The sequence below is a fragment of the Eubalaena glacialis genome, chromosome 1 (genome assembly GCF_028564815.1).
Source record: "Eubalaena glacialis isolate mEubGla1 chromosome 1, mEubGla1.1.hap2.+ XY, whole genome shotgun sequence".
In the NCBI taxonomy this organism is placed as follows: domain Eukaryota; kingdom Metazoa; phylum Chordata; class Mammalia; order Artiodactyla; family Balaenidae; genus Eubalaena; species Eubalaena glacialis.
In genome coordinates this window covers 178,053,660-178,072,043 of record NC_083716.1, presented here as the reverse complement: position 1 = coordinate 178,072,043, position 18,384 = coordinate 178,053,660, and the positions used below count along the sequence as shown (strand labels likewise).

The following is an 18,384-nucleotide window of genomic DNA, read 5'->3' as shown; positions in this document are numbered from 1 at the left end:
AACAGGTTTTCTGGGACTAGCATGGATTTAACATGACAGCACCTCATTACCTTGATCAATACAGTGTGAGGCTTACAGAATGCATCCAGCAACTCCCCACAGAAGCAGATCCCAGACAGTAAAACAAAGACTCCACAGCAGTGAGTTCTATATCTGTCATTTCGATACACAGTTATCTCAAGAGCTTATCTAGGGCTTCCCAGGTGGCGCAGTGGTTAAGAATCCGTCTGCCAATGAAGGGGACACGGGTTTGGGCCCTGGTCTGGGAAGATCCCACATGCCGCGGAGCAACGAAGCCCATGCACCACAACTACTGAGCCTGCGCTCTAGAGCCTGTGAGCCACAACTACTGCAGCCCGCGTGCCTAGAGCGTGTGCTCCACGACAAAAGAAGCCATTGCAATGAGAAGCCCGCGCACGGCAACGAAGGGTAGCCCCCGCTAGCTGCAACTAGAGAAAGCCCGCACGTAGCAACGAACACCCAACACAGCCAAAAATAAATAAATTAAATAAATTAATTTAAAAAAAAGAATGCATTATAAAAAAGAGCTTATCTAAAACTCTCAATATACTTAGGGAAAAAAGTATTTCTTCTAATTAAAACATACACACACACACACCATGTATAACTATACAAGCTATGAAACCTCCCAAAATAAGGCTTCCAGGCATTTCACCATTGGGATGATCATCCCCAAAGGAAATGACAGTCAAAGACCACACCCTCACCTTTTGTGTCTTTGACAGTATTCTTTTCAGCATAATGCTCAGATTTCCTCTTTCAAAGAGGAGAACTACCTATAACCTTCAGCAAAAATTTTGGGGTTCAAGCACTGTGCAAAAGACTGAAGTTAACAGCAGATTGGGTCTCCTTCCTTGGTTCAGAGAAGGGAACTCCAGAAGGCATGACCAACGCTCACCACCTCATTATGGAGGTATTAGCCTTACCGTGCTCCCCTGCTCCATTTCCAGGCTATGCCACTTGACTCTTTAGTCCCCTTCTTGGGCTAATTAGTTCTTCCTTTCTGGCCTAGGAACCTACATCCACTCCTGTGTTCAGGTCAAAACATTATTCATATAACGGTAGAGTTCAATCAGTAGTATGTCCATCTGTGGGATTATTCCTCCCTCCCTAATACTTAATCCAATGTCTCTTCTCTTCCCCGCATAGCCAGCCTGGGAAGGATTTTTCACCTTCGTTACCTTGCTCATTTTCTCTTGCCTCATCTCCAGCTATGAAGCCTTTCCTGGTAACCCTGCCTTTCCTATAGAATCTTGCTAAGCTGCTCTCTTTTTATTTCTTACCAATTTCCAACTTTCTATATGATAAAATGGAATCACTTCACTCAGGACAGGAAAATTTATTAGGAAGACTAACAACTCCTCCAATTAGGTTTCCCAATTCACTGTTGATGAGTGTGAATTCAGTTTCACCACCAATCAGCAAAAGTGGGGAAGCATTTCTCCACCAAAGCCCCACGCAGGATGTATGGTCTTGGCTTCTTCTCTCTTTTTCTCAGAAGATACTTCTTTCACTGAGATAGGTATTCTCTCCACAGAGTTGAGGCTAAGTGGAAAGTTGAGAAGAATCCTGGTTTTCTCTGTTAGCCTGGAGCTGATTTAAGGAAATTACCTCTGGCCGGGTTCATGGGCATCTCACGGCAGTTGTGTCTCTGGTATCTCCCTAGGAATTTACTTGCCCTCTCAGTCTCTCTTTACCGTGCTTCTTTTTTAATGTCTTGAGTTTTTCACCAGTTTTGCCCAAAGCACTGCATCAGGCCCAGCTGAAGGGCCTTCTCCCTTACAGGCTCTATTCCAATGCCTTTACTCAGTTCCCTTTTCAGAGGCTCACAACATTTGTAACTTGCAAGTCAGTAGTTGGTCTAAAAAAATTTTTTTTGGCATGTCAATCATACATCAATAAAGGTTTTTGTTTTTTTTTTTAAAGTCAATGGTAAGTCCTATTGTCTTTAAGACGCTTGAAATCCTCAACACCCCCAATTAACATTTTAACATATAACCCTCAGTCTATCCTCAGCAGTACTCTCCCAATTCATAATCTGTTTTGAAGAAAAGGAAAAAAATTTGCCTTAATCGCAAAGCCTTCTCCCTAACCTCTTCATCAAGTGATCTGCAGTAAATGTCCAATATTGACCATCACAGATAACCTGCCAAAAACTCTTCATGTAGTATTAAACATAAACATATGTAAAACTCAATTTGTTTAATATGTTATGATAATTCATATACCAGCAAGACAAGCATAATATTAAACAAAAATAGTATAGTTTGGATTTCCCTGGTGGCGCAGTGGTTGAGAATCTGCCTGCCAATGCAGGGGACACGGGTTCGAGCCCTGGTCTGGGAAGATCCCACATGCCGCGGAGCGACTAGGCCCGTGAGCCACAACTACTGAGCCTGCGCGTCTGGAGCCTGTGCTCCGCAACAAGAGAGGCCGCGACAGTGAGAGGCCCGCGCACCGCGATGAAGAGTGGCCCCCGCTTGCCGCAACTAGAGAAAGCCCTTGCACAGAAACGAAGACCCAACACAGGCAAAAATAAAAATAAATAAATAAATAAAGGAGTTCCTTTAAAAAAAAAAAAATAGTATAGTTTAATCCAAAAATAAGAGTAGATGGAATAGGGAGGGTGGGAGGGAGATGCAAGAGGGAGGGGATATGGGGATATATGTATATGTATAGCTGATTCACTTTGTTATACAGCAGAAACTAACACAACATTGTAAAGCAATTATACTCCAATAAAGATGTTAAGGAAAAAACAAACAAACAAAAACCCAAACAAACTAAGAGTAGAAAAGCACTGATCTTTTTTTTTCTTTAAAGGAAAAACTCCAAATTTTCATTTGTGTTTTAGTTGTTTAACTTTTACATATAAATTTTATATAATTTTTTTAAATTAATTAATTAATTTATTTATTTTTGGCTGTGTTGGGTCTTCGCTTCTGTGCGCGGGCTTTCTCCAGTTGCGGCGAGCGAGGGCCACTCTTCATCGCGGTGCGTGGGCCTCTCACTGTCGCGGCCTCTCCCATTGCGGAGCACAGGCTCCAGACACGCAGGCTCAGTAGTTGTGTCTCACGGGTCTAGCCGCTCCGCAGCATGTGGGATCTTCCCGGACCGGGGCACAAACCCGTGTCCCCTGCATTGGCAGGCGGATTCTTAACCACTGCGCCACCAGGGAAGCCCAGCACTGATCTTTATCATAGGGTTTTAAGTATAACCTCCCACCCCCATGAGGAACTTCATTGTTATTGGAAGATTCCTCCCACCAGTGAAGTTGCTTTACAATAAACGTAGGGTCAAGGGTTCTTTCAGATACTTTTGGCTGGTGTCCCAGAATTTAATTCATGCTCCTGAGTCCAGGAGCTCTAAGGGTTTGGGAAAAACTGAAGGGCATCCGAATTAGTGACATTATAAGAAAGGACAGGGACCATCCATAATTTTTATTAAACTGACCAGCTCATTGAAGCTCTGTCTAGAAATGTCCCTCAGAAAAACTTAAGAGAAATTCTGTTACATCAGCTATTTAGCATCTACTGCCTGACTACAGTCAACTGAATCTTTCTGAATTTAGTCAAACTACTTTGAGTTTACAAACATAAAGCAAACTGAGTCGATTCAGCAAAATGGTTTGTCTATAGGGATACAGACAGAGATACAACCAAAGAACTAAGGATAAGAAAGATAAGATCTAGACTCTTCCTTCCATTTCCAGGGCTGCTAACTGACATAAATTGTGTTTATTTCCAGTATGAATTAACAGTGGACATGGTGAATATCTACACATACACATATAATTCCAGTCTGATTATTTATTTAACAGTCCAGACCAGGCACAGATTAAAAATGTTTACCACCTTTTATGTTTCTTTATTTTCATATCTATTTATGCAGCCATTCATTCATTTCTACTAGACTTTTTTCCCATAGGGGTTAGGGATGGCTTACTTCAAGGATACATACTTAACATTTTTAATTTTGTTATCTTAAAACAGCATCTGTTTTATTATTTGCAGCACATTTCTATCATTGGACAGGGCTGATATTATAGCCTTTCCTTTAGAGCTAGTACCAATCTCTCCACAGTATTCTGCAACCATCATTGTACTTATGGAATGCAAAATATTATTAACCCTATGACTGACTTCTCTACTGTTCCTGTACCCTTTCAAGAAAGTATGTCCCTAAACACTTTGGCATAACCCAGGTGACTTTAAATGGCTCTACTGCCATCTCCACTGAGCTTTGACTTTTCTGGTGATGCACCTTTGATAACAACCAGCTCTATAAACTAATAACCATAAAGGTCCTTTAACAATGCTGGAACCTGTTTAGTTGCTCTCCTCTAAGGAGCCAAGGGAAATATATTTCTATTTGTATTTGACTTTTGGGATTTTTCACTGTCTGTCAGTTTAAAGTCTGTGGGAGGCTGACAGAGAAAATTAACAGCTGGCTAGAAAGAAGAAAAGTATTTTTATGACTAAAATCAACCATGCTGGGGAGGAAAGGGCTGGCCAAACTCAATAGATTACAAAAGCAATCCTTTATCCAGAGTGGCTGTCCCAGGGTAACTCAAGTGTCTTGTAATCTAATCCCTGAAGATTTAAACACTCTCACTTACCTCCTAATCATTCACCTCCTTTGTTGGAAAAGCAAAAGAATCTGTATATTTTACAAAATTGATGGCAAGAAGCCCAGAAACTATGACATAAATGTACCACAGAGTAATATTTAAGCCTAAGGTAATAAATATTTTCTGTCACCTCTGGCATATATTTAATAGAGACAGCCTGTATCTAGTATGATAAGGGTAGTACAGTACTTAGAGCTATGGCTAATAATGTGCAACTGTGTGCCATGGAGAAGGAGGTGACTGCAAGAAAGTTGAAAAGGTTTAAATTAATTTGTTTGGGGGCACAAGGAACTACTTGCATAAATATACTCCTGTGGCTTGGGGGTAACCTACATATTCCTATACTCCTATTACACAATTCACTCTAATGGCTGGAACAACCCCAACTCAGAAAAGGGCAGCATTGTTTAGGCGTTTGTTATCACAGCTGGTGTGAACTGATGGCAGTGACAACAATTCACAGGCACGTGGCACTTACAAGGGTACTTATATTTTAATGTTCACCTCGCATCTTATTAAAATGGAGATTCTGATTCTGCTGTTCTTAGTTGGATCTGAGAGTCTGCGTTTCTAACAAGTCTTGTGTAATGACAATGTTTCTCATCCGCGCATCACACTTTTGAGTAGCAAGACCTTATAACATGACCAGCATGGCATTTGAAAAGCAAGTGTCCAGCCCCAAGTTAGAACATTCATATCTTCACTCACATTCACCCAAGAATATTAACACTTGAGTTTCTTTCTCTGCTGACAATCACTTACCTTGTCAGTGAACCCTATAATCCTGAAGCAATGCTGAATTGCTTCAAACTGTCTTCTGTAAGACTCCTTGGAAGTTATGTCGTGCATCACCCTTCCAGTTTCATCAGCTATGTACCTACAGAGAGTATGACCAAACAGAATGAGCACTGACTTGGAAATGGCACCCCAAATACCAGGGCATCATTGGGCTCCTTCTTTGCAAGGGCATTTCCTTACAGTGATAAAATAATGGTGCACATGCTGAGTAAAATGGCTGCAATTGAGTTTTTGAACTTTCTAGAAAATGCAAAGGGAGATGTAGTTCCTGCCATCTCATGTGGGCATTTCAGCTAAAGGGACTGAGTGTCCAGTTAGGAGAACAGCTCTATTTTTAAGTTTTGTCCATTGCTAATTGTATATTCATTAAAAATTAACAACTAAAACCCCTGACACTTACCTAGGAGGCTTTTCCTCAGGAAGTCTGAACTCAGAAAGTTTCTTTTGGTGATAAAGGCCAGCATAAATATAGTAAAATATGTGAAAATTTTTCTCTCCCCTGGAAAAAAAAAAAGGAAAGGGACATTACTAACAACATATTCTGGGCTTCCCCACTCCAAGTAATTTATATAGTTTCCTTTCTGTGCAAAATATTATTCTGTAGCAAATTTGCATTTACAGGCAATTAAATATGCTACTTCCCAATTACAGAATAGCAATAGTGATAGGATTAGTATAGTAATTGCCACAATGTCACACTATTAAACACACTTATGTTTACTATATGCAGAAGGAGGTTTTAGAGAATGGAACATTTATAGGTAACGCCTCAGGTTACATATGTTTAGAGATCTTTCCAGAACAAATGACTACGCGTCTGTGCCACTCATCTTCTGTTTGTAGCCCATGTTGCTTCAGAGACAGTGATGTCCAGCTTAGAGAGATCAGCCAAACCCCCTACTTTACTGAAGCCCAAGACAGGAAGCAGCTAGCCAGGTGTACAGCAAGTTAGGGAGGGGAATTGGTTGCAGAACAGAGGTGACTACTCTCTCAAACTTGTATTCTCTCAAATATGATTCAAAATGGCATGCATCCATCCCCTGGTCTCCTGCTATGCACCCTCTTTTAGGTCACCCTGGCCAGGGTTCTTTTGGATGGGTGCTGCTCTCAGTGTGGTCTGTGGATTGCTGTCAGCTTATGATAAGACAAGGAACTAGAAAGTCTATGTCTAGACATTTTATAGCAAGTGATATTGCTATGACATCTAAGAGTATGATAGTTTTTCTGATAATACATTTCAATTATATTTTACGAAAGTATTGGTTCACAATAGATTGTGAACTACTATTGGGTTGGCCCAAAAGTTCGTTCGGATTTTTCCGTAACATCTTAAGGAAAAACCCAAACAAATTTTTGGGCCAACCCAATATTTTTTGAAAAAGCTAGTCTTTCAGCAAAGATAGTTTGAAAAGCCCTGCTCTACATCCCTTTCTCTCCTTTGGAGGAGGTCATTCTCTTCTGTTGATGCCCCAGGATTTTCTCAAATCCTCACCTTGGCCAACGTAGCTCTGTGGAAGAAATCTTGTCTTCCTCTACTCCTTGTCCCTATCTGTGACAAGGGCCCCACGCTTTTCTTCAGCATCTCCTGGATATCCTAGTCTTCCTCTGGTTGTTTATCCTGTCCAAGCTCTTCTGATACATTCTTAGCTCTGCCCTGTGTTCTAGATGTCTCTACTTGCCATTTCTCACCCATTTGTTCACTCAACTAATAAGCTTATTGAGTGCCAAGCATGGTAGGCACTGCCAGGGATACAGGGCTCAGAGGATTCATGCCCTCTGGAGCTTCCTTCTAGCGATGGAGTCAGATGAATCAACGGGGAAACTGGTGATGAGGGCTTTGAAAGAAACCAACAAGGGACTGAGATGAACAACGCTGGGGGATGAGGGCCACTTGTGTCAAGTCAAGGGAAGGACTCTGGAAGGAAATAACACTAAAATCAAACTTTGACGCATGAGAAGGGACTGGAGGGAGCTACAGAGAGAAGGGGGAAAGCGTTCCGAAGAGAGCGAGCAGCGTACACGAAAAGGCTCTGAGCGTGATACCCATGCAGAACAAAAGAATGCTGGTGAGAAGCGGGTGGGCAGGCAGGCAGGGTCAGCCCACACAAGGCCTTGTCAGGCCAGAATGAGGATTCTGTTGATTATGCAATTAGAATTATTTGAAGTGTTTTAAACTGTAAGTGTGTGACTAGATTGTAAGAAGTTAAGATGGATGCAAGGAGACCAATTAGGAGGATGTGGTGAGACAGTGAGTGACTTGGACAGGGTAATGGCAGGGATGATGGAGAACAAGGGTAAGCTTAAAGATATGTTTTGGAAAAACAACTAAAAGACTGTCCAGATAGAATGAATGAGGGTGGTGAGGGAAAGGGACCTGGAGGCTGCCTCCCAGTTTTCTACCTTGAGTATCTGGTGATAGTGGTACCATTCACTGAGATGGGAAGGCCTTTACAGGGCTTCATGAACTGGTATGCCCAGCATGAATGCCATTTGTTCTTCAGCCTCTGGTAAAAGCGCGGGCATTGGCTGACCCATCGTGGTCCTACCTTCCTACAGATTTTTGCAGATACTTCTAGTACTCAATTCTTCCAAGCTTTGCCTACCGACATCCATCTGGTTGCAGTAACAAACATCCCAAGATCTTAGTGGCTTAGCTCAACAAAGTCTTACTTCTTCTCAGAGTACTTGTCTACTGAGGGTCACGGTGCAGGGGGTGGGGGAGTTGCTCATCAGAGTCACTGGGCCCGGGCTGATGGAGCAGCCACCATGTTGCACTTTGCCAGCACTCTGGAGGGTCTTTCCATTAAACGCTCATTTGCCAGAACTAGTCCTATGACCATATCCAGCCACAGGGTTCCAAGAAGGAGAATCCTACTATGTGCTGGAGGAGGACAGAACCAGAAAGGTTAGACAAACAGAACTCACACAGGTCCCATCTTCTCCTCATCCAATGTCTTCAGTCTATTTTATCCATTGGTGCTATCATATTAACTAAATTTAATAATAATAAGTTATGGTTTATTAGGTACCAATTATGTTTCAGATTCTATATTTGGTAAAAATCACATATCATCTCATTTAATTCTCATAACAGCCCTGTGAGGTTGGCTTTATCATGCCCTTTTTGCATACGAGGAAAGTAAGGTATAAGGATACTTATATTAATAAGTGACACAGCTGTGACTGGAACCCTCCTCACATTTTCCTTATAAAAGACCACTTTACATTTGAACACAGAAAACTATAATTTCCATTCTCTCAGAGGTAGCTCCCTAAACTTCAAAATCACCCTAATTTGGGAAGAAAGAAGTAGGGACCTCATAAAAATTAATCGAGATACCACACGGAAGCTAAAATGACTGACTCTAGCCTTCTGTACATTGTTTAATTTTCATGTCAGTCCCTATTTTGTGAGGAAACTGCAGGTATATGATAAAAGAAGATGCTGGGGTTCTGAACCTAAAACAAGTCCTGTGGGTTCTACTTGCACAGTATCTCTCAGATGCATCAGCTCCCCTGCCTCCCCATCTCCACTGCTACCACCTCAGCGCAGGCTAACATTCCCTCTCACATGGATTTGAAACCAGCCTCCTAGTGGTCTCAATGTCATAACTGTACTTCTTGCATCTCCTCCACTCCATTTGCCCCACTGAAGCCAGAGCCATTATTTCATTATATCAAAATGCAAGTTGGTTTTTGAGACTCCCCTTCTTGAAAATGTTAAATGGCTTCCTATTACCTTTAGAATAAGGTTCAGAAGAATTGCCTTTAGAATAAGGTTCCTCAGCCTGGTTCCCAAGCCCTGCATGATCTGGCCCCGGTCTTGTCTTTGCTCCTCTCTCCCTCCTCCCCACTCCTGTCCCCATCTCATCTCGTTGGCTCACTCCTAGTGATCCTCAGATTCAACGTCTCTTACACAGGGAGCCCTCTCTTCCTGGACTAGGTCATTGCCCTTTCTCCTGTTTTACCTTCATAGCACCTTACTTTGCTTCCTGGTACTTATCACACTTGGTCTGCATTTATGGTTTTTTGTGCTTAATGCCTGCGATTCCTCTGCCACCCCCTCACCCCTGTCCCTGGCCGCCCACCCCTCTTCCACCCCCTATCCACTCCAAGCCCCATGAACACTGGGACCTTGTCTATTTTGTTCACTCTTGCAACTCCAACAGAGAGCACAGCACTGGCACACAGCAGGAATTCAACAGATAATTACTGATTAATGCATGAAGGGAGCCATGCCCCTGAGCAAGTCTGGTGTCCTGCAACAGTAATAACAGTGGCTAACTCTCTGATCACATATACCAACCCATGTACTTTTTAAAGTCATTTTATATAAACAAACTCACTGATCTTCACAACAAACCCATGAGGTTGGCTCTAGTAGCATCTCTATTTCACAGATGAGGCACAGAGAGGTTAGGGGGCATACCCAAGGTCACACTGTCAAGGTCAGAGCCAGCACTTGAACCAGGGGCAGTCCGTGCTATTGGACTATTGCTATACTGCTCTTCTTAAAACAAAAGTTTTTTTCCTCTCTCAATCTAGGGAAAAAATGAACATGTGGAATATTCTCAGTGCTTTTTTTTTGATAGACAAGCTCAATTTTAAGGGACCTAATGATTTTTAAAAGTAACTGCATATTGTTAAATTCTACCTGGTATAACAAACTCAGGAGGAACGGGCATACCTATCCCAATGTAATCCCACCCAGCCCTTTCTACTCTGCTTGTAAACATATTTTAGGTTAGAAGTCACCACTTATACTTTGCTTAAATAAATTCCTTGCTTTTGGGGAGGCTGGGGGTGGGGCTGGGGGGCAGGGATGCTAAGAACAAGGGTGAATGGAGACATGAAAATTCCCAAAGCCACCCGGTCTATACTGCAGCGCAAAGCCAGAACGAGAAAATAGTGCACCTACACTGCCTGTTTTATAACCCTGGATTTTTCAAGGAGATATTCAGAGATTCTTGCCCCCATCACAGCTCCAGTTGGTGTAAACATCATTTCCAGATATTTTCCAAAACGGCTGGAATTGTCATTGATGGCAGTGCATGCATTTCCAAAGGCTTCCACCAGAGAGTTGACTTGCAGAATTTTCTCTCTCAAGGTCTGACTACTTGCCTGTGCCAAACAAGAACAGTCAGGAGGAGCCTCCAGAAACAGTACTCCAATAGAGCTGCCACGCAAGGTCCACCCACACCACCCAGCCCACAGATCTCACATTTATCCTCTGGGGGAAAAACCCCATTTGGGGAAATTAGCATCAATCACCAGCATTGTTTTCTTAGATGAGCACTTCCCCAGGTGTATAAGCATCAGATGAGGCTAGATTAGGTCAATTAGTTTTTACAACCAGCTACACTTCTCTTAAAGTTCTTGACAGATAAAATGCCTGAAGAGCTTAGAAAGAATTTTAAATAGAGAGATCCCATCACTTTTCTCAGTTATTCACTATAATATTCAATAAACCTCATCTGTAAAAAATACTCTTAAATTTGTTCTTAGTCTCATAATACACTAATTGAGTATAAGCAACTGCTAGGGTATTTTTAAAGCTATACGTTTGATGTCCATTTCACCAAGCTGAAAATTTCCATTTCCCTCAACTTGTGTTCAGAGAGTTCCATTTTCCAATCCTTTAATCACCTTAGTGGCTCTCCCTGCTCCTGCTCCTAATGTTTAACCACTTTTACTACTTAATGGCTGAATGTTTGTATTACATTGAAAACATGAAAAATTAATTGCCGATAATCTAGTAAATTGGTGCTGGCATTATTTTCTTCACTATGTGAAAGGTGGAGGACATGCTGACATCTTAAGAGGCCTAGCGATCAGGAGGTGAACATAATAAAGATGGAATGTTTCTATGTAACCCCTAATAAAAACCAGTATTTCCATCATTTAGAAAATACGCAGTCTTCTAACCACGATACAGAAAGCAGGTCGTCAATACCTTTCCCAAGAAAGTCAAATGCTGAACTATCAGGTGGGCGCTTTCCGTCTTCCCAGAGCCACTCTCTCCACTGATGACAATGCACTAACACAGAAAATGAAGCGTTGGTGAAGAATTCAAAGCACAGTAAACGCCCTGTGTGTTCAGCTATGGTTTTCATGTAACATCCACCACTGTACACCTTAAATCTTCACTGAGCAATATATCTTAGGAATCTTTCTATTTCAGTACACCGAGAGCTTCCTCAACCTTTTCAGTCATTTGTCACTCCCTTATACAGATGTACCATAGTCTATTTAACCCATCCCATGTTGATGGATACTTGAGTTTTTCCCGATGTTATTACAAACAATACTGCAATGAATAACCCGATACGAAGGTCATTATATTTACATGCAGGTTCATTTGTAGAATAAATTCCCAGAAATAGGGTTGTTGTACCAAAAGGTAAACACATTTATAAGTTTGATAGATAATACCAAATTGCTTTCCTAAGGACTGTATCCGTATATGAAAGTGTCTGTTCTCCTGCACCCTCACCAACTGGCTATGTTGGATTTTTGCCAGTCTGATAGGCAAAACATTATACCTCGGTACAGTTTTAATTTGCACTTCTTTTATAATGAGTGAGATTGGGCATCCTTTCGTAAGTTTAAGGTCATTCATATTTTCCTTTTTTTGTGACCAGTCCATATTTTGCCTTTTTTTAAAAATATACTATTGGTCTTTTATCATTTGTTTCTAGGAACTCTTTATGTATATATAAAGGAGATTAGTGGGTGTGGTATAATAAAAAAACATATATTTGGTCTTTGTCTCTGGTTCCTGGCACTGAGCTCCTAAAACCCTTGGAATGTCCTGAATGACGGAGTGATGAGAGCATCCTTTGTTATTCACAGACAAGTCCCTTTCAACCAAACCTAACTGCTCACCAAGTGGTTCAAGGTGGAGCCCAAGATAGCTTCAGGATGGGGGCTGGTTACTAAAGAGACCGAACACATGATTTAGAGGGCGGGAAATTTCACCCCCGCCACCCCAACTTCTGGGGAGGAGAGAAGGGCCAGAGATTGACTGAGTCATAAAAACTCTTGAACAACAAGATTCAGAGAGCTTCCGGTGTGAATATGTCGCAGGCCTGGGAGGATAATGTGTGGAAGCTTTACGCCACTTTCCTCCCTGTATCTTGTCCTATGCATCTCTTCCATTTGGCTGCTCCTGAGTTGTATCCTTTATAAAAACCCAGTAAACCTAAGTAAAGTGTTTTCCTGAGTTCTGTGAGTCGTTCTAGTGAATTATCAAACCTGTGGGGGGCTGTGGGAATCCCTGAATTTGCAGTCAGCCAGGAGGAAGTGTAGGTAGCCTGGGTACCCCATTCACAGCTGGTGTCTGAAGTAGGGGCAGTCTTGTGGACTGAGCCCTGAACCTGTGAGGTCTGTGCTAAATACGGATAGTTCATATCAGAATTGAATGGAACTGAACTGTTAGACATCCAGTTGGTGTCAGGGAATTGGAGAACTGGCTGGTGTTGGTAAAGACACACATTTAGTGTCAGAAAAAAGATAACACAGTGGGGTAACTTTTTAACTTGAGAAACACATATATTGCTCTTCATTTCCTTCCTTTCTACGAATTCTATGGACATTTCACAAGTCTCTGGGAAAGGTAAGAATGTGGAGAAGCCAAGTTTCTAACACATAGTGAATCCAGGTACTCCATTTCGTAACTGGCACTATTATAATTTCAATCAGCTCCTCAGCAAATCCAAAGCTGGGACTTCACAGGTCTCAGGAAATATACACATTGTGCTTCTCTCATAAAATTTTCCCACCACATTAGATTGTTTCTATTTCAAACAGAATAAAGACAGAAGGGAAAACACACATATTGAAAGTAAAGGAAGGGTCAAAGATTGGATATGCCACTGCTGTGAATCAGAGGTCCAGAAAGTTAAAACGTATGGGTGAGCTTTGTGTTTAACTAGCACTGAGTTTAAGATTTGTTCAGTCTTTACCCAATTCATCACAATTTCTAGGCAGCTAAACAGTGTGGTGCAGAACCACTATCAACCTGTGTGCAGTATTTCATACAAAAAGGACTGGACCATGAAATTTCTGAGACCTTCATTGGAAAGAACTTCATGTCCATCATTCTCCATCCCATTTTTATGACAGTCATTGCCATGTCATCAGGTTTGCGTTAGCTCTATGTTCTTATATTCATATTAGAATTATCCTTATTATATTTTACCAGGGGAAATGAGTGCCCTTGATAAGGACGTTTCACATTTCTTGAAAAGCGTTTTCACATTTTCCTGCTACTCTGGCTTTATCACTGTTCCTGTTCCACTGAGCTACTATTTTACTGCCTATTTCCTTGAGTCAGCACCAGCAACAAGAATGGAAAGTTTTTAGGAAGATTTAAGAGCTGCAGAGGAGGACAGAACACATCCTACTGTGGGACTTGGTGGGGAAGGGCAGTAAGTCCTTACCTGGTCTTTGTTGAAAGTAACCATGCATTGGTAAGCAGCATCTGCTGATGCAAATATGTGGGGGGGATTTGAGGCACGTTTCACTCCATGATAAAGTCTGGAAAACTGAAAAACATTAACTTAAAGAACTCTTCTAATGTCCCAGTACCTTTTGCCCACAAAACCAAGGCTTCGTCACTTATTAGGGGAATTGTGGCATCAGGGAGGCTGTAGAGCTGAGGCTCTGGAGTCTATAGAGCTGACTTCAAATCCCAGTTCTTCACCTACTGGCTTCCTAAGCTTGTGGAAGGGCATTAACTTCACTATGTCCTCATCTGCCAAATAGGCTTAATGATATTACCTGTCACACAGGTTCGTGAGAGATAAACATGGTAACCCAGTGCCTGGTATATGGTTAGCTGTTTTGTTACATATTAACTTAAAAAGTTACCCCCAAAATGTAACAATTCCATCTGTGTTGCATTATTATCTTCAGTTTGGGGTATGTACACCCCTAGGATGACATAATTTTATTCTCATTTTTTCTCCCTTTTATTTTCCCTTGAGATTTCACATTTCCTATTAAGGAGCCACATGCTCATAAAGGATCCCTTACCTGTGGAGAGTATATGTTTAGATTCTGGAAGGGGTTTAAGGCAATTAAGATGTCTCCAACATATGTATAAATCAGTAAGTCCACATAACGCTTCTGCAACTGATGAATAATTGTATCCTAAGAAGAGGATAAATAGTACTGAGAGTAAACATTATTTCCAGTCAAGGGAGAGATCCTAAAAATAACAACAAATGTATTCTTACAAGAATATTTTTCTCTAAAACATTAAAATAGTCCATTTAAGTCATACCCTATTGATTAGAATCCTAATCATTAGGACCCTAATGATCCTAAATGCAGATATTTGCCTTGAAAAAAGAAAAAATTAGGAATATGCTAAAAGAATTCGGCCCACTTAGGACTTGCTAAAAGACTCTGACATATGCAACAAAGATTTTGTTTGTTATTATGAAAAACATGTCTCACCCAACCAAAATGTTCTATTTAGAATTTGATTTAATAGGCCATTCCTATTAATAAAGTACAGACAAACTGTAACTTCATTTCTCAAAGTATTACACTTAAAATTTTTGTGGTGGGAATGCAGAATTGAACACTTTTATATCACACTTTAGTGACTCATGCTTTGCAGTTAAGGGTCCCCAGAGTTAGAATCAGCAGAAGCAGCTCCAGTGCAATTAACAGCTCTATTAAACATGCATATTTTAAATGGGGACTATCACAGTTTCCAAATTTAGAATTCAAGCTATATTAGCTTCACTATTTCCCTAAATGAAGCTCCTCTTTATGAAGAACAAACAACTATCTTAATTTAAGGGTTAAGGTGCACTTTTCTATAAACAGAAAATAATTTCAGCTGATCTAGTACATCATTTAAGCCTACCATATAAAGGCCTTTACGGGAAAAATACAAATCCTTTTCTCTTCATCATTTAGGACATTCGGGGGACTATAAATGCACACAACACCGGATCATAGTCACAGCAACCAAATGTTCCTGAGCTTCACCCCAAGGCTATACAAACAATTAAAGTTTAAAGTGACCTTAGGAGAATATGATCTACAACAGAAAGGTCACACCACTCATGTGAAACAAATGTCATTGGTGAAAATTGTCTATTAAATATTTAGTACCTCATCCAGAACCTCGAGATTGACCAAATCATCCTCAAGGCAGTATTTTTCTGCATCTTCCACATGATAGGGTCTTCTGGTATGCATCCTTTCATGCCTAGAGTTTATCCAGAGAATATTAGCACTAAGGCAGTAAAAAATATAGCAAACAGTAGGCCACAAGAACAACGCAGCCACAGTCTTACCACACAACGTGTTCAGAGACTTCAGAGAAGGGACAGGACGAGCAAGTCCAGTCCAGGTCCCCAGCTCTCTCCCCATCACTGCAGGGCTCCCAGGGGTAAGGGGAGCTCCAGAGCTCAAGCCTTCTGCTGCCATGAGGAGCACAGCCAAGTGGGCCCATCTAACACTTATGTCTGCTTTTCTTACATGCCAACCACAGCACTTCCTTGCATTGTTTTCTGTTCAGTGTCAGGCATGTAATTCTCACTAGGGTACTTCCCTTGAGGTCCCCTCCTGCTGTCCACCAGCACCACCCCACGCGTCTTGAGAAATTTTTAAAACTACAGAAAACTTCAGAGAATAATATACCAGATACCAACGAATCAATAAATGCTTACATTTTATCTTGTTTATTTTAAAGCCCTTTGGGACCCATGTTCCATCCCACTCCCCTTTCCTGAGTGACCACTATTTCGTGGGTATCCTTCCAATTTAAAATTATTGGTCATACACATATATGTACCCATAATACACAGATTTTGTATGTTAAATTATAAAAATGATATCATACTGGTGGTTTCATTTTGCAAATTTATTTTTTTCCATTCAACATCATGATTCCCCACCCACCCCTTCTCCCATCTCTCTCTCTGTCTCTCTCTCTCTTTCCATATATATATATATATATATATATATATATATATATATATATATATATATATATATATATATATACGGACCTGTGATGATACTGGGCATAAAAGGTGACAGGGATAGACACACACACATACATACATAGAGAGAAAGACAGGGAACGAGGGAGAGAGAGAGAGAATGAGAGTGAGTGAGCAAGTGACTGTCACTTTAATCACTGGGTAATATTACATCATATAAATATGTACCAATTTCTTTACCCAGTCTTGATCAACATTTAGGCTGATTCCAACTTTTTGCTATCAAAAACAAAGCAGCACTCAGTATCTTTATGTGCATCTCCTTGTGTACATATGTGAGATTTTCTCTTGGGAGTGTACTCACCATTTAAAAAACTTCCTGCCTATTAAATTAAAAGTTACTTCCTAATCCCTATTATTGATAGATTTGAAGAAGGAGTATTTTAAGCATGGTATTAGTCATCTCCAGTGCTAGAACCAATTTTGCTGCTAATTCATATAAAAGTCCAAAGAGATGAAACTTAATTTTACTTAATAAAGTCAAATTTATAACCTAAATATTTTAAAATTATTATTAGAACAGTTTATTCATCTGTATTCTAACATATTAGTGATGTCAAAGAAAAATCATATCTGTTTGAAAAACAGCTTTTTTAAAAAACTCAGAGCTGCTTCTATCTAGCCACTTTGCCAAATAAAACAGCAGGAGGGTACACATTTCTGGCCAAATCCTCTTCACATAAAACCCAAGCATTTTTTTCCTTTGAAGTTCACCATAAAACAAAATATTGCAACATATTTTTAATAAATTAAATTCTCATCATATTAAATTCAGCTAGTTTATCTCCTTCCTAAATTTATATCTTGCAATCGTATGAAATAGTCTATGTTAGAGTTTATTTCAAGCATCTTCTGACAAAGAAAGTCAGGAATTTTAAAAAAATCCACAGCTCTGGTTCGGGTCAAGATGAAGTAAGCACTCTCCATTCTGTCTCCCCATTGAATGCAACTAAATACCTTGGACAGAATGCATGGTACTCTGAGAAGTATATGGTAACAGGCTGACCGGGGGAATCAGAATTCAAAATATCACTGAGTCAATGGCGAGTTTCCTGAGATTTTTTTTTTTCTTCCAGTAACTCCTGACCTGGACTTGAAGTCAGCCTGAACTGTATATAGGGATGTCAAGCTGCACGCTGGATGACATTTCTACAGCCAACTAAAAATGGAAGCATTGACAAACCTCACTTGCAATATTACAAATAAATAAACTCTAGTAGAAAGTCGTGACTATAACTGTGAACATGTACAATGCAATACCACCAGGATCGAAACTGTCATCTTCTGAACCCTGAAGAGCTTATCTGTATATCTATCTCACAGATTTAACCTCCAGGAATCATGCAGATGCTGTCCGCAAATCTGAGCTTGCAAGGTATTTCCACTCTGATACAGACCACTTCATTTTCTCACTCAGGGAAAAAAATATATTCCAGCCCTATCTCAGTATTCCCCAACTAGTGTTCTTCTGAAACTGCTACCTGCTTCATTTTCCTGCTTTGGCTATAGTGTTTGGAGAGAATGAAGAGAAAAAAATTATTTACTCCAATTTTTATCTTTTTAATTTACATTATCCTAGAGTACATATATTTATTAAAAGTGTTACATTGTTTTACATTTGTCTATTTTTAGTTGAAATTAATCAAAAGAAATTTGGTTTAAATTTTTTTATAGTTTTCTTGAGTTAAATAATTTGTTGTCACCAGTAACCATCAACTTAAATTTCCTTTAAGTTCACGTGCTCCACCTAGTGCCTTACTTGAGAGTAGCATCTATTATCAATTTTTGCTGAAGAATTCCTTGTTTAATGTGAAAATTACAGATTTCCAACTAAATACTTTGGATTGAGTATTCCAAAGCTTAGAGGAATGGAGAGATAGGTAAATGGTTGGATAAAGCAAAAGGCAT

The 18,384-nt window shown here is 40.3% G+C and overlaps 1 protein-coding gene across 1 annotated transcript in view; it reads right to left on the bottom strand.

Annotated features, from left to right (window-relative positions):
• Window positions 1-18,384, bottom strand: part of MYO3B (myosin IIIB) — a 365,933-nt gene that overhangs the window by 186,089 nt on the left and 161,460 nt on the right. Inside the window, exons 9-15 of the mRNA XM_061201698.1 lie at window positions 15,581-15,677; window positions 14,486-14,602; window positions 13,891-13,995; window positions 11,403-11,486; window positions 10,368-10,570; window positions 5,850-5,948; window positions 5,414-5,528 (exon numbers count right to left, since the gene is read on the bottom strand). Of these exons, the coding sequence (XP_061057681.1) occupies window positions 5,414-5,528; window positions 5,850-5,948; window positions 10,368-10,570; window positions 11,403-11,486; window positions 13,891-13,995; window positions 14,486-14,602; window positions 15,581-15,677 (820 nt within the window). The remainder of the gene's footprint in view (window positions 1-5,413; window positions 5,529-5,849; window positions 5,949-10,367; window positions 10,571-11,402; window positions 11,487-13,890; window positions 13,996-14,485; window positions 14,603-15,580; window positions 15,678-18,384) is intronic.